At 42.9% G+C, this 25,852-nt stretch overlaps 2 protein-coding genes across 3 annotated transcripts; one reads left to right on the forward strand and one right to left on the reverse strand.

Annotated features, from left to right (window-relative positions):
• Positions 1-13,889: 13,889 nt before the first annotated feature.
• Positions 13,890-18,756, reverse strand: LOC310868158 (uncharacterized protein). 2 transcript variants are annotated; one of them, XM_083778426.1, is made up of 3 exons: positions 15,853-16,792; positions 15,605-15,757; positions 13,890-15,345 (listed from the first exon to the last, which is right to left on the reverse strand). In XM_083778426.1, the coding sequence occupies exons 1-3, from the start codon at positions 15,937-15,939 to the stop codon at positions 15,250-15,252; spliced, it is 336 nt and encodes a 111-aa protein (XP_083634552.1). In that variant the 5' UTR covers positions 15,940-16,792; the 3' UTR covers positions 13,890-15,249. The 2 variants fall into 2 exon arrangements, 1 of the variants encoding a protein (XP_083634552.1); XR_014570060.1 differs by lacking the exon at positions 15,853-16,792 and adding an exon at positions 17,349-18,756 and having other exon boundaries at positions 13,890-15,757.
• A 1,664-nt stretch (positions 18,757-20,420) lies between these two features.
• On the forward strand, positions 20,421-22,278 carry LOC310867521 (chymotrypsin-like protease CTRL-1; the record flags this gene model as incomplete). Its single annotated transcript, XM_083777636.1, has 5 exons — positions 20,421-20,446; positions 20,575-20,653; positions 21,356-21,539; positions 21,851-21,999; positions 22,087-22,278. 5 exons carry the CDS (start codon positions 20,421-20,423, stop codon positions 22,276-22,278), a joined length of 630 nt encoding a protein of 209 aa, XP_083633762.1.
• Between the last annotated feature and the right edge of the window lie 3,574 nt (positions 22,279-25,852).

The raw sequence follows: 25,852 nt of genomic DNA on the forward strand, positions 1-25,852 counted from the left end.
TGTGTTCTGCATTTAGGATCCTTACCTGGGATAGAAGCCTGACAGTATAAACCAACCTGTGTTCTGCATGTAGGATCCTTACCTGGGACAGAAGCCTGACAGTATAAACCAACCTGTGTTCTGCATGTAGGATCCTTACCTGGGATAGAAGCCTGACAGTATAAATCAACCTGTGTTCTGCATTTAGGATCCTTACCTGGGATAGAAGCCGGACAGTAAACCAACCCAAAAGATGGATCCAGCGGAACTCGCCCAGCTTCGAGGTGCTGTTCTTGTTGAGATGACTGACCGGCTCGCTCAGCTGCAGGTCACCGCCGTTCAGACTCCCCCCGCCACTCCAGAGGGGGTCCAGGCAGCCCCTCCTCCCCCCACCGCTCCAGAGGGGGTCCAGGCAGCCCCTCCTCCCCCCACCGCTCCAGAGGGGGTCCAGGCAGCCCCTCCTCCCCCCACCGCTACAGAGGGGGTCCAGGCAGCCGATGGCCAGGCTGCCACCGGGGGTCCCCAGCCCCCCGTTATCACTCCCAAGGAACCAAACGTTCAGCACCCAGAGAGGTACAGTGGAGATCCCGGCTCCTGCCGTGCAGGGTTCTTATCCCAGTGTTCCCTAGTGCAGCGTTCCCTAGTGCAGTGTTCCCTAGTGCAGTGTTCCCCTAGTGCAGTGTTCCCCTAGTGCAGTGTTCCCTAGTGCAGTGTTCCCAGTGTTCCCTAGTGCAGTGTTCCCTAGTGCAGTGTTCCCTAGTGCAGTGTTCCCCTAGTGCAGTGTTCCCAGTGTTCCCTAGTGCAGTGTTCCCTAGTGCAGTGTTCCCCTAGTGCAGTGTTCCCCTAGTGCATGTGTTCCCTAGTGCAGTGTTTCCTAGTGCAGTGTTCCCAGTGTTCCCTAGTGCAGTGTTCCCTAGTGCAGTGTTCCCCTAGTGCAGTGTTTCCTAGTGCAGTGTTCCCAGTGTTCCCTAGTGCAGTGTTCCCTAGTGCAGTGTTCCCTAGTGCAGTGTTCCCTAGTGCAGTGTTCCAATAGTGCAGTGTTCCCTAGTGCAGTGTGTTCCCCTAGTGCAGTGTTCCCTAGTGCAGTGTTCCCTAGTGCAGTGTTCCCTAGTGCAGTGTTCCATAGTGCTGTGTTCCCCTAGTGCAGTGTGTTCCCCTAGTGCAGTGTTCCCTTGCAGTGTTCCCCTAGTGCAGTGTTCCCTAGTGCAGTGTTCCCTAGTGCAGTGTTCCCTAGTGCAGTGTTCCATAGTGCTGTGTTCCCCTAGTGCAGTGTGTTCCCCTAGTGCAGTGTGTTCCCCTAGTGCAGTGTTCCCTTGCAGTGTTCCCCTAGTGCAGTGTTCCCTAGTGCAGTGTGTTCCCCTAGTGCAGTGTTCCCTAGTGCAGTGTTCCCTAGTGCAGTGTTCCCTAGTGCAGTGTTCCCTAATCTACGGAGGAAAAAACATATACCGTGTGCTAATCATTTCACCCATAATATTATCCTGTAGTGTGCAATAGTTATGCAGGTGTAAACCTATACAGCGCCCAATTTATATATTTAATAGACAGAGCGTTAACCTATCTATAGAATACCCATTTAAGATTTTCAACCAATTTAATTTCAATTGGTCCATTTGGTTCCTAAATAATCTTCATGGGGTCCTGCAGGGGGGACCCTCTGGAACTCCCGCTAGGACCCCTGGGGGTCCCCGGACCCCACTTTGAGAACCACTGACTGCTGTAAGGGAGCGGATTGGCTCCGTTATGCTCTAACACCACCTGACCTCCAGTGTCTATCTGTGTGTGCACCGTGCACGTACCTCTGATGTGGCCTATTATACTATAGGAACGTGTTCTTGTTGTGACTTATGTTTAATTTATGAAGGTCATATATTATATATATATAATATAATATATATATATGTATTATATAGGTTTGGTCCTGGCGCTGCTGTGATTAAAGCGTGTGTCCTTGTGTGTGTGTTTCAGATCTGGGGTTCTGCGTACCATGGCTGCGTACCTCATGGCTGAACTCCGTCCTAAGCATCCTTACCTGACTGCTGGCCTCGGTGTGATCTCTCTCATTGTCTGGGGCGTGTGCATTGCGTTGTTTAAACTGCTCATCTTACGCGGTATAAGACAACTTCCACATGATGAGTGTTTTGCAATTCATCATGATCATTATTACAGTTCCAATTTGTCTGCATGATCACTTCTTTCACATGTATCTACTTATTGGTTAACAGAGACAGGGAGACTCCTTTTTACTGGAGGCTATATCAATGATATTAATATAGGATACTATCAGAATATACTATAGAGATATTTAACACTATATGATATATCAATGATATATATAATATAGGATACTATCAGAATATAGAGATATTTAACACTAATCCCTTATAATTTAATTTATAATTAATAATTTGGATTTAGTCTTTTTTATATAGTAGGTCTTTAGTGGTTAATTGTATATCTGTGATCTGTGTCTCCACAGGTGACTTTTTTCCAGTCGCTGAGACAGCCTGCTGTCGTTCGGCTGGGACTGCAGGGATGCCAGCCCAACTGTCGTCCATCGCCAGCTTTAGTAAAAGTGGCGTTCATGAATGCCACGGAATTCTGGTGGAGTCCCAGTTTGTGTTTACTACTGCACATTGCATTAGGTAAGTAACAAAACGTTTTACAAGTGCTCATGCATGTGCAAAGTGATGGAGACAGAGGAGATAGGGAGAGGGAGAGAGAGAGAGAGAGAGAGAGAGAGAGAGAGAGAGAGAGAGAGAGAGAGAGAGAGAGAGAGAGAGAGAGAGAAAGAGAGAGAGGGAGAGAGGGAGAGAGAGAGAGAGAGAGAGAGAGAGAGAGAGAGAGACAGAGAGACAGAGGAGGGAGGGAGAGGGGGAGAGAGAGAGAGAGAGAGAGAGAGAGAGAGAGAGAGAGAGGGAGAGACAGAGGAGGGAGGGAGAGGGAGAAAGAGAGAGAGAGACAGAGGAGAGAGACAGAGGGAGAGGGAGAGAGAGGTGTAGAGAGAGTGGGTGAGAGGGAGAGAGAAAGAGAGAGAGAGGGAGAGAAAGAGAGCATAGCATAGCACTGTGCAGAGCTCACCTATGTCTCTCTTCCATGCAGGAATAACACAGCAGCCTCCTTGAAGGTAACCATGGGGCGGTCCGACCTCGATGGAGAAGGGGGCGTGGCGAGGAACATCAGTGACTTCAGGATCAACCCAAAGTGGGATCCAAATGATTCAAAGTAGGATCTTGTGCACGACTGACAAAATCACAGTATAGATTATTGTTCTGTGCTGTTTAATAACTAAATGTATGGCGACGAACTTATTAAGCCACCGAGAGGCTAAAAGCGGGGAAATGTATACTGCCAGACGCGCTGCATGCCAAGGACTCACTTCTCCAGTGTACTGCGTTTTATTCATTTATTAAAGGTATATTAAAACAATTGATTTGGCATCGTAACAAAGTGCGTTGTGCAGAATCGTACAGATAGCAGCGTGGTGTTGTCTTAGCGTTTGTGTTTGTAAAGCGGTCAGCAAAGTTGGACTTCCCCGTCGTTCACCCCCTCTCCTTCCATTCATGATGAAATGCCACCGGTGAACAGCTGACTTCCTACCTGTCTGACACCACCCAACACCACGTGACCATAGTAACCATAGCAACCCATCGAGCTGTCTAACCTGTCCCCAACATTCCGGCCCCTAATTATTACATATAAATACACAGTAATAATTACCAAGGCATTAATTCATATAGAAAAACACATTACATTATTTTTCCCACCGTTTGTCTTTTTTGCGATTGAGTTCATATAGTTCAGTAGAGTAGACCATTGCAGGTCTTGAATCGAGCCCCATGCAAAATCACGAATAATCCGAAATCATGAAAAAGTCAAAGGCTTTCAATGTCAAGAAAAAAGGGTCAATTATAATCCAAATCCATGGAAAGAAGCGAAGCCCTCACAACTCCTGAAGAGGGCAGATCTGCAGAGAAGCTGGTCCGGGTCTTAATCCGAACCTGTCACACAAGTCCATTCCTGTCTGGCATGAGTTAAGTTCTGCTTGATCTTCGTCCATTTCTGGTTCGTGTCTTCCACATGTATAACTGCTGCTGTGTAGTTATTATTTCTGTCATTATTTTGTTTACTGACAAATTATTTTACTTTGTTAAGAGTCGAGTACCAGATGTTTGCGTTCACATCATTTCCGGCCATCAGGCCTTATATGGTCATGTGAGTAAGGCTCACTAGTTCAGAGTTGTCGCTTCCGTGAGAGGGAGGCTGTTTGTTTGTTTGAGAACATGTCGCTTAAAAGGTTTGTTTAATTGTTTTGTGTCAACATTTTGAGTTCTCAGTCTACATTATAAGTTCCATATTGTATTTGTTTATGAGTTTAATTGATCGATTTACCTTTGTTTCAGTTCGACAGTTTATTGATTATTTTGGGCATTCCATGAACTTCATTCCCTTTACATCGCTATGCAGCCAGCGAGGTACATTCATTTGTCAAGCACATTTTCCATATCATCATGCTGGTATTGTATAGTTGGCGATTATTCTGATCATGTCTTTATTATTTGTGTGTCACCAGTTTGACGTTGGTCTTTAAGTGAGGAAAGTGCTTAATAAACCACCAGTAAAGAAAGCAACCTGTCTCGTCTGTGAAGGGAGTGACAACATGTGCCTGGAGTCCTAGCTCTCTCTCTTTCAGGTTGCTCAGCACCTCTGCTCTATGTGTTTCTTTGGGGTCCCCCAGAGTAGTAAGGTGCTGCTGGGTAGGGCATCCAGCTGCGGCTGTCGAGCTTCCTCAAATGCAGGCGTTTGCTCCATGGTCTTCAGTAATGATCCAACCAGCTCCAATGTCTTGTTAGCAATTTTCAGAAATGTACAATCTTCCCTTGCGGGCCCTGGCAGTTCATCCTGGTTGTTTTCAGGGAATTCTGACTTAAATTGCTGGTTCCAGAGTTCATCAAGAGTGACAGCAGATATTCTGTTAATGCTGATAGCAGGGGTCACAGGTCACAGGTTCATCACTGCCATCTCCTTCAAGTGATCCATTTACAGTCCATCCGAGCATAGTCTTTACTGCATATTCTCCTCCATTCACACCTCGGATGACTTCCAGTGGTTCCAAGGCCTTGGGAACATTCAAACCAATCAACATCTCCAGGTCTGCGTCGATCTGTGGCAGACAGACATGCTTCAGATGAGGCCATTTCTCCAGATCTTGCTGTCGTGGGATGTTACTTCTGTTTTTTTGGGCAGATTTTGGGCACTTCACAGTACTGGTCACTGTCCAAGCCAGCGACTTCCAAGTCGGCTGCAAACCACCTCTTCTTGGCCCATTGTACGTAAAAGGATCCTTGTTCTTCTCCCAGAAAGCCCAAGCTTCTCCATCAGACCCACTGTACAGAAGGACGCTGAGCTCCCTGGGTCTAGGTAGGCGTAGGTTTTCGCTGACCTTTGACCTCTACTTGCCTTCACCTTAACTGGTATGATGGCAAGCTTACAGTCTTGATCACCGGCCCCAGTGAGACCAGCGGTATTGATTTCAACTAGAGCTCTGTCTGAGTTGTTCCTGCTTTCCTCTGCATCTCCATTCTCAGAGTGGATGTGAAGTAAGGTCGGGTGGCCGTTTGCCACATGTCTTGCAAGACAGGCGTTCCGTACACATTCTGTTAATGTGCCCTACAGGGCACAAGCATCCGAAGCAAACTCCCTTCTTCTTCAGGAACTCCATCTTCTCACTGTGAGCTCTCCCCTCCAATAGAGTACACGATTCCAGTGCATGTCCACTCTTCCTGCAGAAAAGACATGTCTTCTCTGATCTATCTTTGGCTTCGTGTTCCAAATGAGTGTCTCTTTCAATAGTTGTGAACGTAGTGGCAAAGCTGCTCCCTCTAGCCTGAAGACAAGGCAGGTTTGGCTCTGCCACTTTCATCTTGTATGTCTCCAAACACAGGGTCTGTAGAGATTCTCGCTTCACGCTCGATAAAAGTCATGATATCGGCAAATATGGCTCGTTTGCGATGCTTTTCTTGGATGTTATATGCTTCTGTTCGCCACCTGTCCCTCAACTTGTAGGGCAGCTTCTTAATCACGGCAATCATGTTTGCAGATGTGTTCAAGTCACATAGGTTGTGTATGTCTTTCATTGCGTTGCAGCATCCTCGCAAGAATACGCTGTATGCTTGCAAGGCTTTCCCATCCTCTGGCTTAATTGCTGGCCACGAGACTATTTTGTCCATATATACAAATGCTATGACATGCTCCTGGAGTAAAGCCTTTGCTGTAGCATATCCACTCCAGTACCATCAGTCATGTGTTGACAGCTTCTGACTAGCTGTTGAGGCTGCCCCCTGGTGTATTGCTCTAGATAGTGCAGGCAATCGATGGAATTGTCGGTCCTCCGTTCTATGGTTTGCTCAAATGACTGTATAAAACCATGGTACTGCAGAGGGTCACCGTCAAACAGTTGTATCTCTCTTTTAGGTAGTGAAGCAATGCACTGCTGTTGCACCAACATTGATGTTATCTCATTTTGTTTTTGCATTATAGCCATCATGTTCTTCTGTTCACTGGTGGTGTTCATATGAATAGGTTGTATGTCTCTATACAAGGACAATGTAGGCTCTGGGGCCGTGCTCCGTGCCTGTGCGAGTGCCGAGGGCCTCTGGAGATCAGGTTGTCTTTCCTTTGACCTTGTGCCTCCAAAAACTGTAGGTTGTCCTCTTCCTATCCCATCCTTGTGTGATAATGCCTCTGTATTAATATTGAGGCCACCTTCAAAGTAGGATTCCATTCCATCCAATTCCTGAGAAGCAGCACTTCCTACTCCAGACCCAGAGTTTCTCAAAACATTTAATTTAGCTGCTGATGCGGCTATGTCTGCTTCAAGCTGAAATTGTTCCTTTCGTTTTCTTATTTGAGCTTCCTGTTCTTCAAGAGCGTGTTTTTGTGCGAGCAACCTTTGCCGAGCCACTAAAGCCGCCATTTCAGCCTCAGCCATGACACATTGTGATGCAGTGGAGGACACCTTTGAACCATGATTCTCACTGTTTATGTTTGATATGCTGTCCCATGGCCTAACATCCTCCTGAGCATCATGAACATGATGTGACTGAGGCAAAGTCCCTTCCACATTTTCCTCCTCCACAGCCTCATGCTGGGTGGGCTTTCAGTAGGACTGGGCCTGCACTGAGCCTCTAGCTGAGGTTTGTTTTCCTGTTTTCCTTGTCCTGTTTCCCAACGGTTGAAGTTGAACCAATGAAAAGCAAAGCTTTTGCACACCTACATGCGACAGGTGCGTAGGAGAGGGTACGGTGCCCCAAAAATGAACAAGGAAAACAACCGCACACTGTCTTCAAATGCAGTGACCACCTTTTATTTACAGGGAAATAGCAACGTTTCGGCCTATGCGGCCTTCAACGGTTGAACCAACATTTGTTCCACTCATTTTAATGCACAGGCAAATGACACAGTCACAATGAGAATCCAATGCGAGCCAGCTAGCCACATTAAACAGCCACAGCGATCGGCGATCGCAAACAGCAGCGCACGTTATTATTGTTTGACAGTTGAGTTGACACACAATAGGTTACGTTAGCCCGGCGGGCCGCACATCCACAGCGCATCACAAAGACAATGTCAGTTTCCAGTTTCCACTCAGCGGCATAACCAGCTCAAACTGATCCAAACTAACCAACTTTAGTTCAACAGCAGAACGCGACAGGTCGGGTTACATTACCGCTTGTCATTTGAAATGCTCCGGTCCGGTTGTGTGTGTCCGTGGCTATGTTCATTCAATTGTTTGCGTGGCTCGTTTTCTCCGCGTCAACGTGTGACTTGTCGGGTCCTTCCATGGCTCCAATCGTTCCGTTTGTGTCACTATTTTGCTGACAATGTATGGCGACGAACTTATTAAGCCACCGAGAGGCTAAAAGCGGGGAAATGTACTGCCAGACGCGCTGCATGCCAAGGACTCACTTCTCCAGTGTACTGCGTTTTATTCATTTATTAAAGGTATATTAAAACAATTGATTTGGCATCATAACAAAGTGCGTTGTGCAGAATCGTACAGATAGCAGCGTGGTGTTGTCTTAGCGTTTGTGTTTGTAAAGCGGTCAGCAAAGTTGGACTTCCCCGTCGTTCACCCCCTCTCCTTCCATTCATGATGAAATGCCACCGGTGAACAGCTGACTTTACTACCTGTCTGACACAACCCATCGAGCTGTCTAACCTGTCCCCAATAACTAATATTGGATCATTCTGACTCGTCCCTGACAGCAGTTGGGCGTACGACGAGGCGGTGGTCAAACTGGACCGACCTGTGGAGAACATCAAGCCTGTGTGTTTAGCAGCCCACGGAAGTGTCTTCCTGAATGGCACCAACGCCACAGTTTACGGATGGGATACATCAGGTAGGCACGGCACGGGACCCCAGAGATGGCACCCTGCCCGGGGACCAAAGATAATCACATTTGGACTAATGGACTTTTAGGGTCAAATGGGGTTACATACAACTGAGAGCTGTTTATTCGCATGAGGTTATAACCAATTCTACAACAGGTCGTTTCGAGGAAGCAATCTGATTGGTTGAAACGGTTTCTAGCCGTGGATCAAACCAGCACTGTTCACCACCTAATCAAAACAAAGAATCCAGCTCTGTTCTCCCAGAGCGCTAGCAAACTCGGTGGCTAGGCTAGCTAGTTTCTTGGGACATTTGTGGCCGTAGTGACTACTGTACATCTGTCTTAGTTTTAAGGGTAACTGTGGTAGAATTGCAATATTACACTCGAGGGTGTGGGTTAACGTGATTATTGCCACTTCAGTGATGCTTGCCGAACTCGACTTCGTCTCGTTCCTGACCGCATCCCTGTCGTGGCAATAATCAAGTTAAACAACACCCTCTCGTGTAATATTGCTTAAATGGACCCTGGAGTTTAGAGGATCAATCAGGTGGCCTCAAGTACCCCTGGAGGTCCCTGGACCACACTTTGAGTGCAGTATAGAATTTCACTGAACACACACACACACACACAGACACAGACACAGAGATAATGGTTCTGTTCTGCATTGTGTGTATTTATAGAAGACCCATCAGCACCCAGAACGCTCCAGGCGGTGAATGTGACGATAAACGACCACGGCCAATGTAAGCGGAAATACCTTGGAAAGGTGACGGACGACATGATCTGTGCTGGAAATGACGGCGGTGGACAGAACATCTGCCAGGTGAGAACTCCATCCACACCTTCATGGACATCAGAACATCTACGAGGTGAGAACTCCATTCACACCTTCATGGACATCAGAACATCTGCCAGGTGAGAACTCCATCCACACCTTCATGGACATCAGAACATCTGCCAGGTTAGAACTCCATTCACACCTTCATGAATGTTGTAGTTCGGTGGTCACCTCACCACCGAGAATCCAGACTATGAATGAGCCTTTAGCCTCGGAAACCCAGACGTTTCATACTGAACAATGCTGTACTGCTTGTGTCTCATCAGGGTGACTCGGGAGCTCCCCTGTTGGTGAAAGTCGGCGATGACCTCATCCTGTTGGGATCCAACATCAGAGGGCCGCGTGATTGTGCTGCTCAGAACAGTCCAGGAGTTTACTTGACCCACAACGAAACGTTCGTCAAAGACGCCATTAAAGGTACGTGTGTGTCCATGTTTTAACGTCCTGCATGCTGGCACGTTTGTGTGTGTGTGTGTGTGTGTGTGTGTGTGTGTGTGTGTGTGTGTGTGTGTGGTACGTGTGCGTGCGTGTGCATCTTAGACACTTAAAGTCCTTCATACTGAGTTGAGCGGAGTCTTTATGTATTTAGCTGTTATTCACAGAGATGGTGTGTTACTTTCATCCCGTGTAGAGATGAGGGACCCGCCCCAGGTGACACAGTGTGGGATGAGGAACAATGTTCCAGATGTACGTGTTGAAAACGGACAGGTTTCTGCGCCCCATTCTTTACCGTGGATGGGATACATTGAGGTAATTATACTTTATACAGCAGGACAGCCAGAGGTTCAGGAGGAAAAGAGGTCATCTTGGAGTCAGAAGGTTCCCGGTTCGATCCCCGGCTCCTCCTGGCTGCGTGTCCGAGTGTCCTTGAGCAAGACACTGAACCTCTAACAGTTAGTAGAGGCTCAGTGACTGGCTCAAGGACACTTTGAGCCACATATTTACAGTTGCTTCAGATAATACAGTGGTTCTCAGCGCATGTTGTGTCAACAACACCCAAATTAATGTATTTGGCGACGGACCCCCGAATATATAAATATTGTGCTTGTAGATCGTCTATTTTCAAATTGTACAGGAATTGTGTTTGAAGTGATTGTCATACTTTAGTGACACATTTGGCCGGGGACCCCCTGGAACCCCATCAGGAACCCCCTCAGGGACCCCCTCAGGGACCCCTGGGGGTCCCCAGACCCTCTTTGAGAACCACTGAGCTAATAGAACATGGTAATTATGTTGGAGAAGTGCTTCATTTATGCTCCATTGTACGACGACGTCACACGGCAAAAAGAGACCATCTACAAGCTCACCCAACCCTTTATTCTGTCTGTCTTTGATTCACACTTTACCTTTTTATCTTTCAGAGTTCCGATGGATTCTTTTGGGGGGGTGCTGCCCTTATTCATGAGTCCTTTGTTGTGTCTGATGTTGGCGGGTACGATAATCCAAACATACATAAACCATGAGATATAAGTAAACACAGTTTATTATCACTCTGTCACTATTTCAATCTGGACTCACTATTCTGGTCATCAGTCATTATAGATCATGGTAATTTATTTATTTATTTTGTATTAATACAAATAAAGTAAATTTATAGAATCAGCCTCAGGTCTTAATGTGTTAAACCCTGTTTTCATTTAATCACATCTTAAAGCCTGCTCCTATTTTGGTATTAACTTGCTGAAAACATCTGATCTACAAGTTCACAATGTGCCACAGCAAGGTGTTGTCATCTTAGATCGTCTATCTTTTCTATGCATAATACACAAACAAAGTATTTAGGGCTAAAGTGATTAAATATACGTTTTACAACCAAGCCATGGCTATGCTACATACAGTATAGACCAGGGGTCGGCAACCCAAGATGTTGAATGAGCCATTTTCGACCAAAAAAATTAATTCAAAATCTATCTGGAGCCGCAACATTTTTTTAGCCATAAAATGCTTATATAATGAAGACAAAAGGGCTGCAAGTGGATATTAGCCTATCTATCAAAATAAAAAGTGCGCTATGGTTTAACTTTCATTACGGGCCCGTTCGGAAATAGCGCACTGAGCGCACTGTGCAATGCAAACTAATATAGGCGAGTGCGCTCCCGGTGCGCATTTCCGAACGCAGTCAACGCACCCTCCATTATTATGCCATGTTTTTTGCATTGTGTTCTTACCCGTTTAATGTGATTTCTGTGTGTGGACATCGCTGGAGAGCTTCTCAACACTGGGCACGTAAAATGTCACTTTAATCTTCACACACAACTGCGCAGGCTCTCATCGGTGAGGCGTGTGCGGTATTTGGATTTAATGTAGTTCATGTTTGAGAATATCTGCTCACAACGTTACTCCACAAATACTCCAAATGCGAGTTTCTTCATGCTCTGGAAGAGCATTCCATGTTTTCCACACAAGTGTGTCGTGTTTTGGGAGGTTTACAATATCGGTATTTGCCTGTATGCTTAATCTGCAGTGACAAACTATCAAACAATAAAAAAGTAACGTTGAAAGACATTTCCAGGGAAAGCATGCTAAGTTTGCATGAATGAGAGAAAGAGGGCTGTTGCAGTCACAGAACTGCTGAAGAAAGCAGAAGGGAGCAAAGTCAGCAAACTATAACTTTTAAGAAGTGGATCGCAATCATCGCAGCTTTAAACTCCACCACTGCTGGCTGCTGCTATAGTTTCGTTGCAACACGGGAGATAATACAACGTCTATATGACTCCTTCATATACTGTAGTCACCGTCTGTGAACGGCTTGCCACGTTTTATTTATTGTTTGATAAGTTTGTCACTGCAGATTTAGCCATGGTGCGTCATGGCAACTGCAGCCTGTTTTATGCAATCGCTACATTTACATTGTAAACGTGTACATAAACATTCAGATTCCAAATATAAAGTACTCGCCACGTGTGCCACTGGTGTTAGAATGTTGCTGGTACAGCGATTAGCATTTCTGCATCCCGCGTTGTTTAATAAAAAGCATTTTTATCCGAGCTGTTATTTTGCCATTGGCTTTCAACTACGCGCCCCCAACCGGTGTGCAACTGTGGATTTCCCAACCCCGTTTGAGACAAGTAGCCGGGCGCTCGGATAAAAATGCTTTTTATTAAACAACGCGGGATGCAGCAATGCTAATCACTGTACCAGCAAATTTCTAACCCCCGTGGCACATGTGGCGAGGACCTTATATTTGAAATCGGAATGTTTATATACACGTTTGGACTGCGATTGCGTAAAACAGGCTGCTGTTGCGTCATGGGATACTGCAGATTAAGCATACAGGCAATCCATCTTCTGCATTGGCTGTGAAGGCATAAGCGTCTGTCCACGAATTGTTAAATCCTCTGTTTTCGTCGGCTATCTTTCTTTTTCTCCCTGTAGATGTAGAAGCCATAGCGTAGCAGGCACCAGCCTCACACACCCATATGTTCACACACCCCCGTTTGTTTATAATAGTGTCAGGCGCGCAGCATGCGAGTGTGTCGCATGCTATGACGCAAATTTTAGTTGACATTATTTAAACTTAATATTTATTCTACACATTTTTACAAAATTGGGAAACTTAAGAATGTTTCTGTCACGTTTTGCCTCCTACAGAAACCATAAATGAAAAATAAAAATGTGAAAAAATAAACATTTATACATTTTCATCGATTTTTTTGTAATGCTACAGAGAGCCACCAGGGGAGTGCTCAAGAGCCGCATGCGGCTCTAGAGCCGCCGGTTGCCGACCCCTGGTATAGACCGATTCCGTACCGGTTTCATGGTCGCAGCCTACGTATTTCCTGTAGGCGGATCCGCCATAGCTGCGGGGGAGATCAGCACGTCTTTCATTACAGTGAATGTAAAGTGTCTTGTTTTCGTTGGCTCACGTTACGCTAATTGATAACTCTATAACGTTACAAAGATGCCCAAAAAATCGGGACGAACGTGTGCAGTTCATGGCTGCTCCAACAGTAGTGGCAAAATCCAACTCTGGAAAGAAACTGAATGTCAAAAACACAAACCTCTACATCATGAAGATTGTCCATGCCAAAAGCCATACGGTTTGCACAGATTCCCTGGGCGTGCAGAGGACAATGACGTGCGCCAGATGTGGATAAAAAACATCAACATAAAGGACTTTGTTCCCACAAAGAACAGCACGGTAACTTTTGGATACTTTTTGTTAGTTATACCATTAATGCTAGCATGCAGCCCCCATTGAGGAGTGAAATGTTATCTCAACTAGTTCATCATTGTTAGTAAATAAGTCACCTGTGGCTTGACATTATTGTGATTAAATACTAGGCTATTTGGACAAACTATGACAGTCTAATGAACACAAATACTGCAGGACACAGTTGTATGGTAGGGTTCTACACATAAACAAACTTCATGGAAAGTTGGAAACATCTGGGTCTAAATTAGACCCAAGTAGTGAGTCACAACAGTGGCTGAATGTTGACAATCTAGTCTACCCCCTATGAAATGGTGCAAAGCAATGTACAACGTCCACTCTATGAAATGGCTATGCCACCATTTAGTGGACAGTATTTTCTGAATCAGAATAAATCTTTATCACATCACAAGGTGGGTAAAATTATTAGTTGAGAAGGCGTTTTTGCAGTCAAAATAGAGGCATAAAGTGCATAATATAACTAATTGCATAACATGATACATGAAACCATTTAGTGGACAGTATTTTCTAAATCAGAATAAATCTTTATCACATCACAAGGTGGGTAAAATTATTAGTTGAGAAGGCGTTTTTGCAGTCAAGATAGAGGCATAAAGTGCATAATATAACTAAATTGCATAACATGAAACCATTTAGTGGACAGTATTTTAATGCATTATGAGTTATATCTGGTAGCCTACCAGTATTTACTATTCATCCTAATTATTCTATCTTTAGGTGTGTGGAGTACACTTCCCAGATGGGAGGCCAACAAAAGAACACCCGTATCCAGTTCTGCAACTAGGATATAAACATGTACGTTTGATTCTCCCCTTCAAATTGACAGTTTGATGTGATTGTTTTTGGTTCAACAGATTAGGTTTATTTTGAATAAAACAATAACTTGTAGTGCATCGTTTCTTTTCCTTTCACAGGGGAGAATGACATCTGGTAGAGCCCCCCCTAAGAGAAGAGGCCTTCGGTCATCAAGCAGCAGCAGCACACAAAACGCAACAACATCAACAACAACAGAATTAAACGCAACAACATCAACAACAACAGAATTAAGAGCAGGACCTGAAGACACCAGTGATATCGGAATGGAACATATTGCAGACCACAATTACTTCCGTATCAACTCAAGGGCAAACAGTGCAACACAAACTGATGTCATGCCTCTGAAGCGTGATATTGGAATCCAGTGTCCAGAAATTATTACAGACCACAGCTACTCTACCATAAAGTTAACAAACCGTGCAACACAAACTGATCCTACACCATCATTGTCAGCCTATGACCTAGATGACAAAGATGCAAGGTTTCACACGGGCATAGGTATTGCAAGTTTTTGGCAGCTTTTACATTCCCTCATAGCTTTTCACCCACCTCCAAAGATGACCAGATTAGCAGTCCATGACCAGCTGTTACTCGTTTTAACTAGGCTACGTCTTTGTTTGATGTTCACAGACTTGGCTAAAAGATTTGGAATAAGCAAGACCTCAGCATGTGTGATCTTTTCACTTTGGAGACCAATACTTGCTAGGTTTATGAGGGAAAATGTGATTGCGTGGTTGCCTAGGGATACTCTCAGAAGAATAATGCCATCATGTTTCAGTAAAAATTATCCCAAAGCAACATGCATAATAGACTGTACAGAAATATTTGTCCAAAGGCCAAAACACTTAAGAAAGCGATCCCAAACATTCAGCAACTACAAACATCATAACACTTACAAATTATTATATTGTATTGCCCCCAATGGTTATGTGATGTTCACATCAAAACTATTTGGTGGACGGGCCAGTGACACTTTCATCACAAAGAACAGTGGTCTTCTTGAACTTCTGATTCCTGGTGATCAAATCCTAGCAGACCGTGGGTTCACCATCTCAGATGTGTTGCCTCCAGGGGTGACTCTGGCTCTCCCAGCTTTTACTCGCGGCCTCAAAGAACTTCCTGGGCATGATGTTGTGGCAACACGGCGCCTAGCAAATGTCAGAATCCATGTAGAGCGTGCAATTAGAAGGTTCAAAGGTTTTAAAATGGTCAGTTATGTCATTCAAGGTAGTATAAAACATGTTGATGACATTGTGAGTATTTGTGCTGGGCTATGTAATTTGCAACCCAAGTTAATTCAGACTGAAACTGAGCAACAAGAAACATCTGATATTGAGGAAGAAGAGGAATGTGATGTGGATGAGGATGTAAGCCTAGATGAGCATGACATGACTTGATCCTCTTTACCCCATCGAGGGGCATAGGGCGTCCACCAGAGCTCTCCATCTCAATCTCCTGGGCCTGGGCTTTTGCTTCCTGCCAGCTCATTCCAATGTTCTTTAGGTCTTGGAGAGTCTCTACTCTCCAGGTGTTTCTCAGCCTACCCAGATTCCTATTCCCCTGAGAAAGAGAAAGATGGAAAAAATTATAAACAATTATTATTAATTCTCAGTTTCCCTCCTCATGCACAATAAGTAAAATGTTTATTAGAATACCTGTATCCCTGTATCCTCTTCAAACCACTTTGTTGTCAAAGGCTCCGATGTTTGGTCATGCCTAGTGGCTACCAGCAAAGGTGCCATTCAATTTTCGTTCCACCCAGTTTTGTGGATTTTCTTTTTTGGGCACTTCAGAGGCTACTGATGATTCAGATTTCCTTTAATTTACTCCAAATAAACTACTCTGGCCCTTTGTTTGTGCAGCAATTGTCTCCCTCTCATGTTTCCCACATATCACATTTATTTTCATTACAAAGTTTACATTTGTGTTGAGCTCATGACATGCTCATGACATGGTGAGTTTTTCATTTGCTTTGTTTTGTGGCTGTGCAGTCAACACGTTATGCAAAAGAGTTCCAGGTATTTTGGATAGACCAGCCATCTCAGGGGATTGCATCCGTCTCAAAAGCTGTTACTTTCATCGAGGTCCCTGGTCTGGCCCCCTGATGTTGTCAACTGCATCAGGCCTCACATTGTCACATTGTCATCTGTGCATGCTGTGCCTGTGTGGCTGGCCGCATCTTTGATTTTGTACAGTATCCCTGCTGAATGACTGCAGCTCTTCCCTTAAGTTGGTTGGCCTAGCAGTCGCAGTTCACATCCACCACTTTGCCATCCCTCCTCTGCAAAGTTACTTCAACATGATGGTACATGATAATGTCCTGTGAGTAACACAGGTCCTTTCAGAACTGTGCTCATCATTTGGTAGCATGTGGAGTATCTTGTCAAAGTCAGGGGCCAGATAACAGTGATTGGCTTGATTGGGCACCCTCTGGGTGCACACCCTGTAGGTGCATAAATTGATTCCCTTGGCGTCTGGCTGGTGTTTGGCTGCTGCTACCATACCAGTCTTTATCTGCTTGGTTTACCAAAACCTAACTCGGTCGGTTGTGACAGCCAGCGACTAACAGAATGAGTACCTGGATTGACGACGTCAGACAGTGGCCTCCAGTTACTGATAAAGGTAATTAATTGATGGCAATCGCCAATCAGTGCTTAAACCACTGTCTTATTATTACACTGTCTAGTAGACTAGACTAGCTTTGACTATTTTCCTACACCATCTCTTTGCCAGAAAGTCACCATGGCATGCATGCGGTTAAGTTAGTATTTATCCCAATGCTGCCTGGGGTGGTTAACTTGTGTTTACTGTTTGTTGTTTGTTTGCATAATAAAAATTATGAAATGCAAATCTTAATGATCTAAGACTGTGTATTTCCTAATCATTACAGATAAGTGGTATTAATCCTATTAAAAAAACGAATGTTTTTATTTATTTTTATGATAGGTATTCAAGAATATTTCCTTCACCGACTGGCATGTGATGAACAACCCAATGCCAACTACAGGTCCCTGATAGAGGGTCAAAATTACCTGAGCTCCGGATGGGTTGGCCAGATACTCCACAGGCTACCAGATGAGGAGCACATACTCTTGAAAGGACCTGTTCGCTACTCACAGGACATTAAACAGTACCATCATGTTGAACTGACCTTGCAGAGGAGGGATGGCAAAGTGGTGGATGTGAACTGTGACTGCATGGCCAACCAAGGGAAGAGCTGCAGTCATTCAGCAGGGATACTGTACAAAATCAAAGATGCTGCCAGTCAGGGGTTCACAGGCACAGCAAGCACCGATGAGGCTTGTGTCTGGAACAGTTCCACGTGTGACAATGTGATGCCTGATACAGTCGAGAACATCAGGGGGCCAGACCAGGGACCTCGGAAAAAAATGAAAATAAAGTCAACAGCATTTGAGAAAGATGCAGATGTCATTCAGCACCTCACATCCCCTGAGATGGCTGGTCTATCCAACATACCTGGTACCCTTTTGCATGATCTGTTGACTGCACAGCCACAAACCAAAGAGGTTACTGATAAACTGCCCACATGTCACGAGCAATGTGCTCAACAAAAATGTCAACTTTGCAACTGTATTTTTGAAAGACATGTGTTATGTGGGAAACGTGAGAGGGAGAGAATTCTTGTACAATCCAAGGGCCAGAATAATCAATTTTGGCTAGATCAACGAAAAATAAGAATCACAAGTAGTGAGGCCTCTCAAGTGCCCAAAAAGGTTGACCCACAAAACTGGGTGGAACGAAAATTGAATGGCACCTTTGCCGGAAATACAGCCACTAGGCATGGCCAAACATCCGAGCCTTTGGCAAGAAAGTGGTTTGAGGAGACCACAGGAATAACTGTGGAGTGTACAGGACTTGTTGTACATGAAGAGGAAAACTGGCTTGGTGCCAGCCTTGATGGTATTATAGATGCCGATACCATCATTGAAATTAAATGTCCTACAGCCAAAAAACTTGTGGCACACAATGGCAGTCTGCTAAAAATGATTGACTCTAACAAGTACGATGTGAGGCATAAGGATGGAAAATATATTCTGAGGGAAACGGCATCAGGATTAGGGTACTATTACCAGGTACAAGTGGCGATGCATTGTGCTAAAAAAAATAATTGTAAATTCATTGTCTGGACTCCAAATGAGCAGGTCATTGCAGATGTCCCATACAATGAAGAGTGGATTACAGAGAAAATCAGCCACCTGAAGGACGTGTATTTTCAGCACTTACTTCCAGCAATATCCACAAGGATAGCCCACGGGGTAATGAAAGTGGATGGACTAAAGTAAACTAGCCCTCTTTTGAATTTAATGAGTTTCAGTTGAGAAAATGTTTTCTGTTTTTTCTTTATTGCTCTGTAAAGCACTTTGCGCTGCATTAATGTCATCAAAGAATCCAAAAGATGCTATATTAAGTATATTATTAAGTAAAATAAATATTTTTTTGATCTGCACATGCCTGTATCTCCAACTTCATGCACAGAGGCATAACATTTTCCACATTGGATGCTGTGTCTTCACTTCAGGCCCTGCTGCTGCTTTATGACTGAATGCCTCTTCTCTTGGGGGGGGGGGGGGGCTGCATTCTCCTCTGTGAAAGAAAAATAAACAGTGCTTACCTTTCTTTTTTTTAAGTTATTGGTTTTCAAAAGAAACCAAATATTAAATGAAAACAATCACACCAGACAGTAAATTTTAAGGGGGAAATTATATTTTTATCCTAGTTGCAGAACTATGGGTGTTCTTTCAATGGCCTCCCATCTGGGAAGTGTACTCAACACACCTAAAGATAGAACGATGAGGATGAATAGCTGGTACCACATAATAACAGACTCAATAACGCATAAAACATATTTTCCACTAATTTTGGGCAGATTAGTCATATGATGCACTTTATTCCTCTATCTTTTTACAGTAGCCTTCAATGAGTGAATCTTCTCAACTGATAATTAATCACAATTATGCCACGCGGCCCACGCCGCATGTGACTTATTTTGAGGAGCAGCTTAGCCTACTAAAAATTATGTTTTGATGAATTGAACAAGGTGGACCCTGTTGTAAACAAGTGTAAACAGTAATGTTTAATTGGGTCGTCCACTCACAGTTAACAGTCTTTGTATTGAGTTTGTGCTTGAAATATACTGTAATTCTGCAAACTGTTTTCAATCAATCAATCAATCAATCAATCAATCAATGTTATTAGCGTTAGCTTAGCCATTGTTCACATGATGCTACTGCAGTCTGTTTTACGCGATCGTTACATTTAGAGTGAAAACGTGTACATAAACATTCAGATTTCAAATATGAAGTACTCACCACGTGGGGCACGGGTGTTAGAAATGTGCTGGTACGGCGATTAGCATTGCTGCATCCCGCGTTGTTTAATAAAAGGCATTTTATCCGAGCAGTTTTTTTGTCAGGTCGAGGAAGGAGTGTTGCGCTCTGAAACAGTGGGTGTGTTCGATATATTCACGCTGACCGCACTGCCAATACAAACTAATGAGAGAGTGCGCTCCCGGTGAGAAACTGTGTATTTTCCGAACGCACCCCGTTTGAGAAAAATAACGAGGCGCTTGGATAAAAATGCCATTTATTAAACTACGTGGAATGCAGCAGTGCTAATCGCTGTACCAGCACATTTATAACACCCGTGGCACACGTAGTGAGTACTTTATATTTGAAATCTGAATGTTTATGAACACGTTTTCACTGTAAATGTAACGATCGGCGCCACGTGTTTCGCTAGCTGGACAGTGAACAGTTATTAATGACATGTAACATATTTCACCACTCAATGGGGGCTGCATGCTAGTATTATATTAATGGTAGTTAATGGCAACTAACGAAAAGTCTCAAACTTACCATGCTGTTCTTTGTGCCTGGGAAGTGGGAACAAAGTCCTCGCTTTTTGACCCACTTCTGGCGAACATCTGTCCTCTGCACTCGCAGGGAATCTAATGGCTGCCGGCGCTGCGCAGCCTGCGCTCATAGACAATCGTCATGATGAGTCAGGACGTAGAATTTGTCTCCTCCTAAGTGCATGAATTTTGCCACTACTGTTGGAGCAGGCATAAACGACACACGTTCGTCCCGATTTTTCAGGCATCTTTGTAAAGTTGTAGTGTTAGTAATTAGCGTAACGTGAGCCAACGAACACAAGTCACTTTACATTCACTGTAGTGAAAGACGTGCTGATCTCCCCCGCAGCTATGGCGGATCCGCCTACAGGAAATACGTAGGCTGCGACCATGAAACCGGTACAGAATCGGTCTATAGACAAATGTTAAATAGTTTTACTACTTTTTTATTAGGCTACTAATTGATAATGGAATTAAAATGTAATAATTATGTTTCTGTCCCCAGTCCTGGTGACTTTGTGGTCCTGGGGGCCCATAATCGTTCCTCGACCTCTGAACCCATTCAGAAGATCATGATAGAAAAGGTATGATCAATATGTCAGAACATATTACATAACTAACAGGTCTAAAGGTATGATCAATATGTCAGAACATATTACATAACTAACAGGTCTAAAGGTATGATCAATATGTCAGAACATATTACATAACTAACAGGTCTAAAGGTATGATCAATATGTCAGAACATATTACATAACTAACAGGTCTAAAGGTATGATCAATATGTCAGAACATATTACATAACTAACAGGTCTAAATGTAATCAGATGGTTTTATCAAGTCTGAGCCTGCATTCTGAACTAAGTCTTTAAATACACATTATAGATCTATTAAAGATCATTATAGAGCTTTTTACTGATACATTATAATGTTTATTAGAATTATTAATGTATTATTCATAAATTATTATGGACAAGTGTTTTAGCTGCTAGAGATAAAACATTAAGACTTTAAGTCCTCACCCCCTCTCTGATGTCATTTCCTGTCTCTCTACACTTGAAAATACAATAACTTAAAAATGAGAGGTGGAAGTTCTACACATCACCTTACAGTGTTACTGAAATGAAAGTTGTGTTTGAGAACTGAGTGTCCTTCTGTTCAGTCAAACATTCCACAATGTGTTAAAATCCTTTGAAGATAGATCTACAATCTGAGCTTTCTTGAAAATGTTTGGAAACAGGGTTTATGTGGTTGATCTAAACGTGTGTCTGTAATTTCTCTGGTAGGTCTTCAGGCACCCCAACTACACCTCCTCCAACTGGCCTTACCTTGGCATGTTTCTGCTCAAACTGTCTCGCCCTGTCCAATTCACCAAGCATATTCAACCCATCTGTCTCCCGAAGCCTGGCTACGTACTCCCTGCAGGTTCTGACTGCCTAATCGCTGGGTGGGGAGATCAGAAGAATCCAGGTGAGGAACATAAACACATAAACACACATTCAGACAGGCTGACATGGAATTTGATTGGTCACTCACATTATAATTTTTTGAAAATGTGTGAACATTATAATATTTACATTATTATATAATGTATACATTATAATAAATGAATAAATGAATAAATGAACAAACGAACGAACAAACAAATAAATAAATAAATACATACATACATATTGTCATTATAGGTAAACAAGTGGTTAAAATTTTATATATTTTTAATGGAATATATTTTTCCTCTGTATACAATGTCCTGACTATGAATACTGTGTATGTTTCTCCAGATTGGCTCAATGACGTTCTCCGTGAAGGCTCAGTCACCACAATCACAACCGATCAGTGCAGACGGGACTGGGCTGATTATCCTTCCACGCTCAAAGAAATCACCAACTCTACGATCTGTACTGCAGCCGATAAGACTTATCCCTCCTGGGTGAGTGACATAGAGATGGAAACATAAACATGATAATTACAGATAAAACACACTCTAAAAAACACAACTTGTTTGTTGTTGTTACAGCAAGACGGCGGTGGACCGCTTAGCTGTGAGGAGGAGGACAGCCTGATCAATTACCTGCATGGTGTCATCTTCTGGGGTTGGTCATGGGCTCCTTCTCTGCACCACGACGTCTCTGCGCACCTCCTTTGGATCAACGAGGTCATCTCTGCAGACGCTTCCAGCAAAGTCTGCTTCAAGAAATTTGAAGGTTAATAATTCAGTTTGTAGGACAGATGTTAACCTCTGAGACACATCTCACATTTTTTGAAAAGAATTGTTTTCGAAACATCATTTAAAATAGAAAATATTATATAGAAAAATTAGAATTTAATGCAAATCTTCTCTTCTGGGGGGGGGGGGGGGGGTCTCTGGCACGAAACATTTTCATCATTTTGGGTCACGAAGCAGTTTGAGAACTATACTGATTTAGAAGGCAATTTGTAGAACCGGCCCCTCAGATCTTAATGGGTTAAACCAGCTGTTTTCATTTGATTAAAAACTCTACACTTCTACATGTCTCTCTCCAGGGTTAAAGTGGTTCATTGATTAAAACTCTACACTTCTACATGTCTCTCTCCAGGGTTAAAGTGGTTCATTGATTTGAGCAGCAGTGTGATGTATTGATCAGATGGAGTTACTTTGTGCCTTTACAGAGAAAGCTTTTATAAATCTATTTTTCCTTCATGTCTCCTGGATGAAACGAGGTGTTCACTGCAGACAGGGTTTAACCTCTGACCTCTGATCCTAGGATCAGGATTAAAGTGGTTCATTGAAGCAGTGTGATGGTAGTTTGTGCCTTTACAGAGAAAGCTTTTATAATACATAATTCAACTGTACCTTTATCACTGTTCCAGAGAACCTTTTCACTTGTAATTATTTGAGGGACCTTTTCATGGTTTTTTAACAATAGCTGTAGTAATTACACAGGTATAAAGATGATGTACACAGAATGTATTCCATGTACAGTAATGTACTTCATTTGGAGAGCAGTGGTGGAACTACAGTACAGTACAGGCATGGACTGTAGTCTGTAGTGAGAGAGATGTGTTGATTGTATACTATGTGACTGTAGTCTGTAGTGAGAGAGATGTGTTGATTGTATACTATGTGACTGTAGTCTGTAGTGAGAGAGATGTGTTGATTGTATACTATGTGACTGTAGTCTGTAGTGAGAGAGATGTGTTGATTGTATACTATGTGACTGTAGTCTGTAGTGAGAGAGATGTGTTGATTGTATACTATGTGACTGTAGTCTGTAGTGAGAGAGATGTGTTGATTGAATACTATGTGTAATTGTGTGCAAATACTGAACTAAACTAAACTAAAGTAAGGGACAGGAAAGGTAACTGGAACTATTAGGCCCATGAGAACACTTGGCACAATTCTATTTGTACTATTTGATTACAGATAATAATAAAATAATAATATATTTTTGTAATAACATTTAAGACCCAACATTTTTACAGATATATATATATATAAAATATAATATATTTTTAATTTGTAATAACATTTAAGGCCTAATATATTTTTTAAATGCTATAAAACCTAGATAGCTTGATGTAAATCATGTATCATTGACATTATTTATGTCCATTTTCCAAAGCATATTTTTTATTTTAAACATTTATGGAAAATAAACTGCCAATTTAACATTAACCGCATGTACCAGTATCTGTCCAGAATTTAAACTGAATGTCAATAAATGTCCCTCTCTTTATGTCCTTTGTATCTTTTACTGTTAATATACTTGATGTGGGATTTTACCATGACATGTAAAACTAAGAAAAGTAAAAGCAACTCTTAATGTAAGTGTAACATCTTAATTATGGGTTGGTTAGTACACTATCCATTTAATCTATTTAAATGATTTCTGTCAGAGAGTCCTTTATCAGAGCGTTAGGCTATTTGTGACTGCTTCTGACCTAGGACAGTCATTGAATGTTTTTTCATATGTCATAATGAAAGCAGCTATAGGGAACCATTGCTTCAAATTGACATATTGGTTGTTCAGTTTGACTCACCAGTTTTGGAGATATGACTTATAGAGTAATGTCTTGCAAGGATATTTAGTTAATCAAATCGGTTTCAACTTTCTCCCCCAATAATGTAATCCACATTTGTGCATAGGCCTATAGTCTACTGTAGGATTTTTTGACATTTTCAAGCTCTTGCTACTGAAGTTATCGATTATTTTATGGAAAAATCATTTACATGCATCTCAATGGGTGGAGTGTATATATATATATATATATATATATATATATATATATATATATAAAATATATAATATAATATAATATAATATAATATAATAATTCTTCTTAACCGTGCATTTGCACGACAGCAAACCTATTCTGGGGAACATTCACCAAAAGCAGCTGATCTACAAGCTCACAAGCTGTCATGATGTTGTGCAGCCTATATATATTTTGGCTATTTGATTTTATATAGTGCTTAAATTAGTCCTTTAATGCAGAACGATACAAATAAGGCAACGTGAACCCATAATAATTGAATAAATCTGGAAAACATCATTGGTTTGTGATCAGTTTGACTGCTTATTGAACAGTAAAGACATCAGGATTAGGTTAAACCTGGCTGTTAGCCTGGTCCGTAGCAGGCTAAATCCAAAGCATGCATGGTAACTAATGTAGCATCACTTTCATGAAACCGAATCAAGCCTCAACATATCCAGGTTAACTGGTTAAATTAATCTGGCAAGATTAACCAGCTTTCATGAAACCGGTTAATCGCTGATCCAGGATATATTAAGGTCCATTTTGTATTTATTCTGCATCTGAGCCACGGAACAACCATCTGATGACATTTAGCCTCTCAGACCCATTTCTCACTCCAGAGGGCCACTATAGATAGATAGATAGATAGATCTTTATTTGTCATTGCAACGTGTACAACGAAATTAAAAGTGCCAACCAATCAGTGCATCATATCACAAAACAACATACTGTACAAGATAAAACAAAAACACACATGACTTCTTGTTATTGCACAACCCCAGCAGCACTAATACACAAACATGTAATTTTCAGCTGTTATCGCACAACAACCCTTATTGTACTTAAGATAATAGATAGTAATAGAAGGTAATAGATAATAGATAATAGAAACTAAAAAGTGTCGCAGCAACAGATCATTTTTTAGCAGCATTGAGTGCAACTACCGCTGTGGGATAGAAGCTGTTACTGAATCTGTTGGTCTTGGACTTGATCACTCTGTACCGTCTGCCTGATGGCAACAGTTCAAACAGTGAGTGAGCGGGGTGGGAAGTGTCTTTTATAATGTTCAGAGTTTTTTTATGACAGCGGTCTCTGTGTAGTTCTTCCAGTGTGGGGAGAGGGCAGCCAACGATCTTCTGTGCCGTATTTATGACCCCCTGGAGCTTTTTCCTCTGCGCCACTGTACAGCTGGTGTACCACACACATATGCAGTACGTTAGTATGCTCTCTATGGAGCACCGATAGAAGGACACCAGCAGTCTCTGTGTGATGTTGTTCCCCCTGAGCACCCTCAGGAAGTAGAGTCTCTGCTGGGCTTTCTTCAGCAGCTCACTCCAGAGGGCCACTATAGTTCCACACTCCCTCCAGAGGGCCACTATAGTTCCACACTCCCTCCAGAGGGCCACTATAGTTCCACACTCACTCCAGAGGGTCACTATAGTTCCACACTCACTCCAGAGGGTCACTATAGTTCCACACTCACTCCAGAGGGTCACTATAGTTCCACACTCACTCCAGAGGGTCACTATAGTTCCACAAACACTCCA

Source organism: Protomyctophum parallelum (genome assembly GCF_964188405.1).
Source record: "Protomyctophum parallelum genome assembly, chromosome: 12".
Lineage (NCBI taxonomy): Eukaryota > Metazoa > Chordata > Actinopteri > Myctophiformes > Myctophidae > Protomyctophum > Protomyctophum parallelum.

Excerpts from the sequence above, each read along its gene's own strand:
- LOC310868158 (XM_083778426.1), bottom strand. The coding sequence starts at position 15,939 with ATGGCACCTTTGCTGGTAGCCACTAGGCATGACCAAACATCGGAGCCT. Across the intron at positions 15,758-15,852 it reads AAGAGGATACAGGGATACAG|GGGAATAGGAATCTGGGTAG; the intron begins GTATTCTAATAA and ends TCTCTTTCTCAG. Across the intron at positions 15,346-15,604 it reads GCCCTATGCCCCTCGATGGG|GCGCCGTGTTGCCACAACAT; the intron begins GTAAAGAGGATC and ends GACATTTGCTAG.